Consider the following 13,187-nt stretch of genomic DNA (forward strand, 5'->3'; position numbering starts at 1 on the left):
TTCTAGCATTTTTTTAAATACCCTAAGATAGAATCATATTTCAGAGGATAAATCAATTTTAAAATAAGTACTGTAGTGCTGGTTACACGACAGTGTCATGCACATTTTTTATAAATTGTTTTATTTTTGGCACAACTAAATTTCATCTCCAAAAAGAAAACTTACACTTTAAGGTGAAATTGATCACCTTAAAGATTTGTCAAACCATGTTCTTTGACAAAGTTTCAAATCGGGCTTAATCATATCCTGCATATAGGCAACAATGTCGCGTATAAGCTAGTAGAAAAATGAGGTCCTGTCATTAGCATGGTTGATGCGTTTGCAGGATGAATATGAACGATTAAAAGGATACGAATGTTGGCAACGTAACCGTGTTTTTTTAACGCATAGTCGTATGAATTTGTACATATACGATTTACGTATAAAATTTTTTCTATAGTAAAACTGATAAATTAATTTCAGGGAGCTTGACTGTCTCTTTGGATGTGTAGTTGAATTTTGCTATGTAAGCACAAATCGTTCTCTTGCACTCTCATAGAACCGCTATATGGAATGTATGCGGACATTTGTGCAAAGTATTGTCTGTCTTTTGCACTCATTAACAATTCCCTATTCTGCTTTACAAATAGAACAAATTTTCACAAGTGGCAGCACCGTTTCGCGCACTTAGGGATTTTGAAATCCATGTTGTCTTAGTTGCTGTTTTGATGTTTTCGTCTGTTATACTTTTTAGAAAGTTTAAATAAACAAAATCTATCGTATTGTTTTCTTCGTAGAAAGCGTCAAAGCACAGCCAGATAGTTGAGAACCGAATTAGTCTTATTAAAACTTCTTTAAGCAACGAAACTTGTGTTAACGGAAAGGAGTTTTATCATGCATGTAGAAAAATGCGTTCTTCGTTCATTGGCCATAGGTGATCAATTTTATTCGAATCGACAGTACTTATTTTAACCTCTTTTAAAATTGAATTTAAAATTAAAGCAGTTGCTTTTCATGCTTTTAGTATCAAATGAAAGATATTTTAATAAGCTCTTTAGTACAAATATAGGATTAAAGTTTTAGCTTTTTATGATTGCAAAAACATCAAAACTCTTAATTTTTTCATAGTTTGTGGACCAAATACATTTGTTACATATTTTATAAATAGCTGTGATTTTTTATAGGATTCAGAATCCTCACAGAGCATCAGAGATATGCAATATTATGTTTATGAAATACAATTTTCACAGAAATGAGGTGGCTATAATTCAATGCAGACGCACATTCAACCTTTTGACATTGGTTCCTCGTTGTCGAAAGTATGTATTCGTTTCTTTGGCAGCTTAAGCAAAACACCATGCGTCTGCATTAAATTATCGCAGTTTTGTTTTTTTACTCCATCACAAAAACAAACAATTAGACATTTCTAAACCAAGCATTTTAAACTTGCAAGTCTAAAAATTTAAGAACAATTACTTTATTATAAAACAATCTTTGAAAACGTAGGAGCATTTTTAAATTTCGATAGTTGTAGCTATTTTACTAATCACCACATTCTGTACGCAAGATTCTAGAAGACACGATAGTCACGAGCACGAGATAGATGAAAGTATCTTTGTGGATACTGTTAAGCTCTTTTACTAAATAAATAAAAAGAATGGATCATCATACTTTAAAATAAAGATCAGGCGTAATAAAACTACCCAAACGCTTTTTAATAACAAAGTTTGTGAGTTAATAAGCATTTCCACTTACCAACGCATGTTAAGCGTGTAGGGCGCTATATCTCTGCATATTAGCGTTGGTAAGAGGAAATGCTTATCAACTTAGGGACTATATTGGCTCGTTTCATTATCCCTGATTTCCCTGATCGCGGATAAGTTCAAGTTGTTACGTGGTTTTTGAGCCGTAAATCTCGCATGTGCATAATATTTTTCGATATAAATTAAATTATGGTTGTATATAAGCACCATTGGTATTGTATTAAATTTGTTAAAAAGGTATTTTTTATATCTTAATTTTTGTAGTTACTGACTTTACAAGAAAATTTTCGAATATCCAGGTTAGTCTCATATGACTGATGCTTACATACTTACATTATCCATCTAGCTCCGCCCATCTACTAACAACAATTCCTTTCCCGAAATACTTGTGAAGATGCAGAGGATTCCCTGGTCTTTAGTAGCAACAAGTATTGGACTAACATTCCTTTCCATCCCACCAGGACCCGCATTCGGACGTGGCCGGCGTCGGTATTGATCAGCATGCAGGGACCTGATAAGGTTGCACAATGAAAAATAGCGTGCTGTCCCAAGTATGCTTTTTCCAGCCATAATTTTGCAATTTTCATCGGTCCTGGTCAATAACGGAGTGGCAGCACACGGGCGGTATCCTATGCTTATGCTTATGCTTATTTCCACTTACCAACGCATGTTATGAAACTGTACATGCATTGCATTTTGCATGCAAACACATGTTGGAAGTAAAATAAAAAGTGAAATCAGAAATAAATTTTGCGCACTTGGCTATTGAAACCCCCAACAAATACAAACATATTTACTGTTAATCTCTATACTGTATACAGCAGTATATTATCAAATCCAACTTTTTCGACGGATCTTAGGTGGATCGAATGGCTAAACACTGCTCCCTATCTGGAGCTTACACCCGTTTTCACTGGAAGCCGTAACCTAACTCAGAGAAATTTCTATCATAAATCTTCATCAGTCGACTACCGGCTCTAGTCAAGAAATTCATCATCAAAATGTTTCCAAATTGATACCCCCAAAGGCACTCGAGCATCTCAAATTCAATTGTGGCTTCGTTCTTCTTTCCCACACCCACAGCAGATCCAGTTACTCCAGTTCGATGCAGTACCAGTCAACGGTTTTTTTTCTCAAGCCGACATTTGGTAAAATGAAATGCAAATAAGAAATCGGACACTGGATTGCACAAATAAATTGAAATCCACCAAACAGTGATGATATACGAACCCTTTTAGCCCCCAGACTTTTACTAAGGTTACGAAATTAATTCGAATTGGATGTGACGGTACATTGTATCGAATAAAAATAAACGTATCACAATGTTTCGTGTCGCACCGGTAAGAACAGTAAAACTTCGCTCTATGTTTCATACAAGGCATCAAACTTCGTTTGATGTATGCTGTGCCGGCGGTGGTCCATGTTTCTCTTGCTGTCAGACGAAACAAAATCAATAATAAGCGGGGGAATGTGGATTTCCCGTGTCTTGCTAGGTTTTTTGCGGGAAAGCTGGTCGAGTCGACTTGAAGTAATAAATCAAAAGAATAACCTATACGTTATGAAGCAATGTGCTGCAAAGAGTGTGTTATAATACGTGTTATCGAAACAAAGTCTGGTTTTCATCGCTGCAACCGTGAAAAAGTACAGTTTTGATCTAGGGGGTAATTCAAAAACACCTTTGGCTATAGTATCTAGTGATAAACAAAGCACCTCCTTCGAATCGAAGAAGAAAGAAACACTTAGTTTAGATTTCATCATCGTAACCGCTGTAACGTCTTTTGAGCAGAATGGAAAAAGATAGTAGAGAATAATTGTTCCACTATTGAATTAATTGGAGAGACGCTAATTAAATTCCTCGACGGGGAATTAAATGCTCAATTATTTCTTGAGAAAAAAGGTGGAAATAATTCAATGCTTATCAGCGGATCATCAGATGCTGTTGAATAAAAATTTGTTTAAGAGCATTTAACTGATTTTTATCTATTGAAAAATGTTTGCTTCTCAAAATTTTTTATTATGGCGTTTCAACGTTTATTTTTTAACAAAAACATTTTGATTCTGACCAATAAGAACAATTAATTAGCATTTAAATATTTTCAAATTTCAACATCAGATATAATTTTTCGAATAAGCAGAAAACTTAATATTTATGTAATTTCTTTTTCTTTGCAGTGTGACGTTTCAGCAATAATTGCAACTACAAACGTCGTTATAAAGTGAACGTGCAAAGGCCACTCCGCAGGAAAAAAAAACTAAAATAACGAAATATGACAGTGTAATTAAAATTTCGATCAAGAAAACTACATTTCGCTGGTAAACTGTTCAAAATAGTATACGGCGTATAAATCATTTGCATCCCTGTGTAAATAGTTTTATGGCTATCAAGTGATCTACCGTTTCGCCACTCGTGTATATAGTCCAAGACAGAATTAGATATAGGTAGATAGGTTCTGTGGTATCTAATAGCGGTCGAAGAAGGTCAAAACAGGCGGCTGCTGATTGTGAAACCATCCATAATTGAAATCCTTACCCAGAGTGAAAGTGCGGGTGAAAAGGGCAACTGTAATATCATTACCAGCGTGCCACAGTTCACGAGCAACGAATTAACGCGTTTCCGTCAAACACCCCGCTGCTGCTACCCGCTGCACTGCATCAGCCAAACCAAGCTGCTTCAAACAGGAAACATGGTCAACAAATGCTACCTTGTAGTTCCCTTGCTCAGTCTGCTGGCCGGATTCGCAGGTGAGTAATTTCACAACCCACTTGCCAATGATGGCGCGGTATCGGTTCACTCGGTTCGGGGGTTTCCATTTATATTTTGCTGCGAAACGAAGTTCAGCACAACACTTTTCATGTTCAAATATTCAACACGAGTAGGTATTGTTTGCTGATGGGAATGACCGTTTCTATTTTTCGCTGTCTATCAATGAAAAAAATGCTGAGTCAAAACAAGAAGTGTGTCTTGTGTGAATGCTCTAGACGGTCTAAAAATATCTGGACAAATTTTGTGAATATATAATGGAAATGGCAAGAAGAATCCGAAGAGATACAACGAACATAGTGAGTTTCAAAGTATGAATAAAGAATAAGCACGACTTTTCTTTCACTGGGATGTAACAGGAAAAGAATATAAACAATTTCATATTCATTCATGAAAATATATCGGAAATATTCGCATAACTTGTGACTTCCATGCGAGTAAAACGTTATTGTTTTCCTAGTGAGACCAATGCATATTTGTGTCGCTCTACCTATTATAGTTTGAATATTGATAAGCGTAAAACGTGCTTAGAAGACCATATCTCGGGTGCTTTTTCAAAAGGATCTAAGTAACGTTGAGAGACTGTCCTTGGCATCCCACCTGATACTGATTATTATCTTGCCATGCGCATTTATCAAACTAGCAACGAACCATACGGTGCTCCGATATTCCAGTATTGACCACACATTATCAATATACGGTAGTTTATTCGGCAGGAAGCATCGAAATTACGACAGAATTGTTTGAAAAAAAATATTGAAATAAATCATTTTAAATAAGCATGATGTAACAGAAGTAACAGTATGAGTTTTAATGCACACTTTTCCCAATTTTCATCATCATGCTTATACAATTCAACGCAGGAATCTCAATTGAGGGATTACTGCGTTTGCCTGGCCAGAAGTTTCAGAAGCTTCGTTTACATGTGATTTCGAGGTGAGTTTTTTAGCGTATTTCAATAAATCGAATTTGAACACCAATCTTCATTTAGCAGGTTAGGGTCTTTAAATCTCTTCTTACTTACTTCTAGTGGCATTAAGCCTTGAACCTTTCTATTCTTGGTGACGGTGTGGTTCTTGAAAAGATTTAACTACACTGTCGTCCGGCATATGCCACGTGACCGGCCCACCGTAGCACCCCGACTGTCACCAGGTGCACGATGGAAATCTTTTCAAGTAGTGTCTGCAGTTCGTGGTTCTTAAGCCTACGCCATTCTCAACCTATACTCTGCCAAAAATAGTCCACAACACCGTTTGTTTAAATACGGAAAGTGCACATATGTATGTCTTGTTGAACTGAACAAAGTGGAAGTTTACACCAAGATAATTCGCATGATAATCAATATAGTTGGGATTTTCCAACTATGATTGATTACCATGAACCTTTTCATCAAAAATAAGAGACGCACTTGTGCTATTTACTTATTTTGGTGCGATGTCCTTTAGCATTTCACCTGCATAAAAATGTTCCGTCAATAAACTCGATCCTTGGATGTCCGTCTCCAATTTCTCGAATGTCGCACACTTTCCAAATCTTGCTCCACTTCGTCTAACCATCGGGCACGCTGCGCATCTCTTCATCTGGTAGGTACCAACCGGATCATTTATGATTTACTTGACCTGAATATATCATTTTGATAAATATTGTTGTCGGATAACAACTGGAAGACTGCTTCCATTACTGGGCTTCTCGTCCTCGTTCGCTGCGTTATTACATCGATATTTATGAATTCCGCTTGCTTTACTCTTTATATGGTCTGCAACTAAGATAATCCAACACCCAATAATCCGGCAACTCAATAACCCGGATATCGCTAATCCGGAAAATTCGGAATTAAAAGTATTGTACTTTTTCTTTACGAGTAAGGTGCCGAGCACCTTAGAAGATACGGAACTATCAGACACCTGAGAAGACAACTCAGGGAGTGGGGTTAGGTATCCCGACCCCCCTAGTGGGGCGTGAGGATCCAGACCCGCTAAAACCCTACTCGAGTCTCCAGTCTAAATCCCCCCTGGCACCACCTTATCGGTATTACTTCAGGGTGGGGTAGAATACATAGTAGAATTAAATTGGATAAGTTTTCTTATTTTTTATTTTTGGGGGCTCTTAGATAACTACTGGACTATGGTAGTTAGGCTGTTTATTCACCGTTGATCGGCTTTCCAGCGGTTTTGTAGCTCAAGTACAATCTATGTAGCAGCCGCATTGACCGCTCCCCAGTCGTCCGAGCTGGAACACATCCTTTGGAGTGTCCTGTCCGCTCATTGCCATAATGTTGCTTCTCGTGCCCGCGAAACGAGGGCATATGAAGAAAGCATGTTCGCATTCAGGACACGCGGGGGCTCCGCATGCTCAAACTTGTGCAGATACTGTCTAAAACAACCATGCCCTGACAGAATCTGTGTCAGGTGGAAATTGACTTCGCCGTGGCGCCTGTTGACCCACCCGGATACTTTCGGGATAATTCGATGTGTCCACCGGCCTTTTGTGGAATCAGACCATACCCGCTGCCATGTGGCCATCGAGGCCGATCTTGTGGTACTCCGTATGCCTCTAGTTCCACGTTGGTTGACGCAATCTACGTCCTCGCTAATGATGATGCCAATAGGCATCATACCCGCTAAGACCCAGATTGCGTCATGTGAAACTGTGCGATACGCACTCGCCACTCTCAAGCACATGAGACGATAGGTGCTTTCCAGCTTAGCTTGATAGCTTTTGGTACTTAACGTCGATGACCACACCGGCACGCCATACCTGAGTATGACGTTGGCTACTAGCCTTCGCTTGCTGTCATATACCGCAGAGCTATTAGACATCATACGAGACAATGCCGAAATAGCTGTGGAAGCCTTCTTGCAGGCATAGTCGACGTGGCTCCCGAACTTGAACTTGTCGCCAACCATGACTCCCAGGAGTTTTAAGGACCGCGTTGACGAAATAGTGCAGTCCCCGACGCTGATATTTGCTTGCTGCACTGACTTGCGGCTGTTCACCACGATAACCTCCGTTTTATGATGCGCTAGCTGCAGTTTCCTGAATCGCATCCAATCTTCAACAATGCTTATAGAGTGGGCAGCGTCAACTCAACCTCTCTGATAGATTCACCGTAGATTTCCTAGGTGATGTCGTCCGCAAAGCCGACAATCACCACCCCTACCGGGAACCTTAACTTCAACACCTCGTCGTATATGACGTTCCACAACACCGGGCCCAGTATGGAACCTTGCGGAACCCCTACGGTGATTGGAATGCACTTCTGACCCTCCTCCGAGTTGTAGCATAGCACACGATTCTGGAAATAATTTTCCAGAATCCTGTACAGCGACACCGGCATTTGAACATTCTGAAGCGAAATGGCTATGGAGTACCAACTAGCGCTATTGAACGCTGCCTTAGTGACAGACAAGATGGTATCCACCGTAGATTTGCCTTTTCGGAAGCCGAATTGGTTCCTTGACAGACCGTTTGTACCCTCAGTGTACTGTACGAGTCTGTTAAGGATAACCCTCTCCAGCACCTTGCCGGCAGTATCGAGCAGACAGATCGGCCTATATGACGAGGGGACACCCGGAGGTTTTCCCGGCTTCGGCAATAGGACCAGGTTCTTTCGCTTCCATCTGTCCGGGAAGTGGCCAGCTTTCAGGGATCTACTCATTACTGCGCCGAATAATACGGGAACCTCTAGAATAGTCGCTTTAATGGCCATATTCGGGATTCCGTCTGGCCCCGGTGTCTTGCTCACCTTTAGGGATTTAGCGATCTCAATGAGTTCCTCGTTCGTAACCGTCGCTTCCTCCCCGACCTCTAAACCGCCGTTGCCCACGTTACTTTGGATGTTCGACTGGGAGGCCGACCATCCTACGCTATGGTCTGAGATACTGGAACGTCGGCCGTGGGACGAGTCAGCAGTCTAAGGCCTGGGCCTTGGCTTGTGGCGCGGAAAGAGGTCCTCGATGATCCGCTCCAGCATCTCTGGCGATTGCTCTGCGGGCGCCATCACGCCCTTGGTCTTTGCCATTACGACCCTGTAGGCATTACCTCACAGGTTCGCATTGGCACTAGTACATAACCTTTCAAAGCAGGCTCTTTTACTAGATTTTATCCCACTCATAAGCGCTGCGCGTGCAGCAACAAGTGCTACTCGACATTCAACCCTGCCTTCGTCTGAACGAGCTCTTTGCATAATTCTCCTCGCACGAAAGCACGCTCCGCGGAGTTCCACAATTTCATTTGTCCATCAGTAAACTGGTGACCTCCCATACCTAGGTCGACCTTTCCTAGTCATGGTAGCGGCACACGCTCGCGACAGTACCTCAACCAAATGATCAGCGTTCGGATGGGACATACCGCGATCACCGCACTCTCTTCGGATCGCTTCCACAAATACTTCGTGATCGAAGTATGATGTCTTCCATCCACGGGTAGTTGGAGTGTCGGCTCTACTCGTTGCCTGCCGCCTCGTTATCTGACCGATACCACAGCGGACCGCCTGATGGTCACTGTGAGTGTAGCCTTTGTCTACCCTCCAGTCTCCTATCAGACCAGAACTGCCGAATATCACGTCGATGATAGAGTCCACACCGTTCCTACTGACAGTACTTGTGGTGCCGACGTTGGCCAGATCTACGTTGAGCTTTGCCAGAGTTTCAAGCAGAATTCGACCCCTATGGTTCGTGCGACGACTTCCCCACTCTATCGCCCAAGCGTTAAAGTCGCCCGCCACAACCAACGGCCTTAGCCCAGTCAGTAGTTTGGCTTCCGCAAAACCCTCGTCTGCAGTTGACACAACCTCTTGAACCGCGAACCTGCTTGTCGTCCATATAGCCGCCATCCCGAACCTATCCGAGACCCAGTTACCGTTTCCGGCAGGGATGCAATATGGGTCCGAGATGATGGCAATGTCTGTCTCAGTAACTGCTTGGTACAACAGCTGCTGGGCCGCGTAGCAGTGATTCGAATTTAATTGCGCTACCTGCACTACGCCCGTGTTTTAGTCGCCGGCGTGCCTGTCGGATACTTTTGGCCTCCTATTGCGTGCTTAGCGTCCCGTTGGCCGGTACTTATGAGGCACTTGGGCAGCGCAGTACAGTCCCTCGCTATATAGCACGTACCGCCACATCTCCTACACAGGTGACTTCGGTCTGGCACCTTACAGCTCCAGGACTTGTACCCTCTCTCAAAGCTCCGGAAGCAGGCTTCCGGATGCTTGAACACGCTCAGTTGGCATATGGACCATCCCACCTTCAGCTTAGCCACTTTCAGGGCTGCATTTCCATCTACCAGTGGAAGTCCTATAGTTGCTACCTGGGTTCCCACCGGTCCCTTACGCAGGCGAACTGCCTCGGTAGTCACCACCACGTTACATTGCTCCGTGAGAGCTCATGCTAGTTCGATCGCATCCGTGTTCTCGTCCAGGTTTTTAAGCTGCAGAGTCATCTCGGGCGTTAGTGCGCGGATCTGTACGCTATCGCCTTTTTTGCCAGAACTTTGTAGGCAGAGCCCTTCTCAGTGGCATTCTTTTTGAGCTCAAGGATCATGTCATCATGTAGAGAACTATCGGTCTGATTAACGTATTGAACCTCGTCAGCTTTGTGCGGCGGTGTGTGCTGGTTGATCGAAGCGTCTAATGGGCGAAAAAGTAGACCCGGCTTGCAGCTTGAATGCATCGTTGAATCACCTTACGCGTACTATTATCGGCGGTGACCAGAGATTCCAAATTTATGAACTTATCGACCATTTGCAGTGCATCGCCGTCAATGGTCACTGTCCGTGGGAGACGAACGTGGTTTTCTCTTCCTTTCATATATTTGGGTTTTGACGTATTGATTTGTACCTCAATCCTAGCCTCCGTGTTCATTTTGGTATAGATTACCTCCGCCGTTTCAAGGTTTCTAGTAATGATGTCAAGGTCATCTGGGAAGACTAGGAGTTCGCTATTTTTGCGAAAGATCGTTCCTCTCGTTTCGATGCCCGCTGGTTGGATTACATTTTCAATAGCGATGTTGAATAGCATACAGAACAATCCATCCTCTTACCGCAACGGTCTGCGCGATTTCAGAGTGCCCTCGTAGCACGCATGTAGCACATCACTAGCTCCAGAGTAGGTTTGATCTCCCGCGTCAGTTTGTCCGGTACCGTTTTCGTGCATTATTTGTGATATCTGTTTGCGCTCGACTGTATCGTATACTGCCCTGAAATCCACGAAAAAATGGCGTGGGCACGTTGCGCTCCCGACATTTCTGGAGCATTTATCGGAGAGTAAAAATTTGATCCAAAGCACGGGCCCTAATAAAACTCGTCAGATATTACCCTATTACCCCTATTATCCCTATTACCCCTATTACCCCTATTACCCCTATTACCCCTATTACATTTCTCATCGTATCTCTTCGAGAGCGGACACCGGCACGCTTTTATCATTTGTAAGCACTCGTAGGTTAACTTCGGTTCCATCTCCTTCCGTTATATAGCCCCTGAGATGCCCATCGAAGAACTGTTTCAAACTGTTGACCACCTCGCACTCTGACTTGATTTCCCTCCTCTTCCCTACACATATCAGGCTTCGGTGTGATTCCTTTACAAGATTTGTTCACCTCCTCATAGAACTTGCGCGTGTAATTATACCGGAATAGTTGTTCTAGCTCTTCACGATCTCTGTCCTCCTTCAGCGCTTCATTCTTCTATGGCACGCAGTCAACTAATTCCGCGCTCGTCGACGCTTAGCCAAATTCTCCCCCGCGGCAATTCTAGGATAGTTTTTCCAAGCTATTTCTCCTCTCCATTGCTTGCTGGCATTCTCCCCTCCCCTCCCCCATCTCCTTTTATTATTCAAATTATTCATTCAAAATTAAAAGGCAGTAGCTTAATATTAGAAAAACGACAAAGTTATCAGGATCCTTATTTTATCAGAGAATCTTGTAATTTACCTTTTCAAATTAAACTAATTATCTGTTTAATTTTTTCACTGTTCATCCAAGCTGCGAGGTCTCAATCCGATTAATGGGACATAAGAGGACATAAACGACTGAAAATCTTGAAAAAATCACTAATTTCTTATTTCAGATTTCGAGTTTACATAGTTTTCCGCTTATTTTGATACTAATTTTGTGTATTCCGAGCACGGGAAGTGAAAAAAATTGTCAACATTTTGAACCGTTCACATCCTCTTAATAAAAATCTTCAATAACTTTAAAAATTTTACTTCAATTTAATTTTAAAAAATCTGTTGAAACAGTGTCATATATTTGTTTCAATACTGAGCTGTTACAGTCTTCTCCAGGTGACGACAATCAATGGTGAATGGTGATCAATGGTGAAGTGGATATTAGTACACTTTGTGTCACCATACATGTATGAAAAACGCTTGAAAATCTTCTGTTTTCCAGCAAAACAACGCAATTAGGTATATATAGTTGTATATTATAACTTCGTCTCCTTGTGATATCCCCAGTTTCCGTTCATTGTGCACAATGCGATAATATTATTCCACTAGACTGTCAACAAGATAATAACTTATCGTTAGACAATCTTCACGAAGGAAAATGAATGCGGAAAGCGATGATATCGATAAATGCCTTCCGGTAACAATGTTTGCATAATTACTCGAAATTGCTTCTCTGCTGGGCAACACCGAGCAATCGAGAAAGTTCTCCAGCGTCAGTAAAAGTGCACCTAGGCACAGCCTAGCCAGCCTAACAACACTCGAGGCAATCGTCAACAATGTCTGTCACATGCAGCACTGGACGAAGCCTTCTGCAAGGGCATCAGCGCGAGGAAAAAAAAGCGGGCGGCTAGTGGAGTGTGATTCTGCAAACTATGTCGACGACTGTTTATTGTGGTGAAAACAAAAGTGGCCTAGGAAAGAGAGGAAGAGAGGAGGTCTTCTAGCTTCTATAAGGGTTCTTCGTTCTTGAGAACATAAACGGAAATTGTCGAGCACAAAGCGGCACAAAGTTCAAGTACGACCGTAGCGTAGCGGCGACGGCCGCAGTAAAATAGAAAGGAAAAGATCATCATCAAAGTTGGTGAAAAGAAAACCTTTCTCTCCTATCCCTAACGAGAAGGATTTGACGCACTGTGATGTGTTGTGGGCTGAACGGAGATTGTGCAATCATTCGGCAGAGTGTTAGGCGGTAATTAGATAATCCCGGTGATAGACGTAATTGGAAATGTTTCCTAGAATTCGTAACTGTTGGGAATATATCCGCTTGTAACACTAACCGTGATTCGCCCGAAGCTCTTCAGTAACGTGAATTGCTGTTTAATTTGTTTTACTTGTGGTTGGAAAACAAAATAAGAAACTATGATGAGAAAATTTTATCAAACAAATTGAATGAAAAACAGAAAAATAAAATGAATAAAACCACATTAAACTGAAAACTTAGTTCTGTATTCTAAGAATGTTTTCGAGGAATGTCACATTTAAATTTCATGCTAACGTGAATCGTATATTACATTTTTAGCACCAACTAAGTATTAAGTAATTGTATTTTTAGAACCCAGAATGTCTTTTCCGATTCTAGCTTTTCTACACTGTCGACCCAAGCCAGTGCGAACGAAAAGGACATTCACGATTGCTGTAATCATGTCAGCAATTTAGCTAATAATACCGGCTTATGTTGATTGCTCTGGTGTCAGTCAACCATGCTGTGGACACTTGCCGTTCTATGGCGTGATTTCTA

At 41.9% G+C, this 13,187-nt stretch overlaps 1 protein-coding gene across 1 annotated transcript in view; it reads left to right on the top strand.

Moving 5' to 3' along the window:
• Window positions 1-3,965: 3,965 nt before the first annotated feature.
• LOC128742691 (integral membrane protein DGCR2/IDD-like) overlaps window positions 3,966-13,187 on the top strand; it is a 62,149-nt gene continuing 52,927 nt past the window's right edge. Inside the window, exon 1 of the mRNA XM_053839130.1 lies at window positions 3,966-4,484. Within this exon, the coding sequence (XP_053695105.1) occupies window positions 4,427-4,484 (58 nt within the window). The 5' untranslated portion in view covers window positions 3,966-4,426. The remainder of the gene's footprint in view (window positions 4,485-13,187) is intronic.

The sequence above is a fragment of the Sabethes cyaneus genome, chromosome 3 (assembly GCF_943734655.1).
Source record: "Sabethes cyaneus chromosome 3, idSabCyanKW18_F2, whole genome shotgun sequence".
Lineage (NCBI taxonomy): Eukaryota > Metazoa > Arthropoda > Insecta > Diptera > Culicidae > Sabethes > Sabethes cyaneus.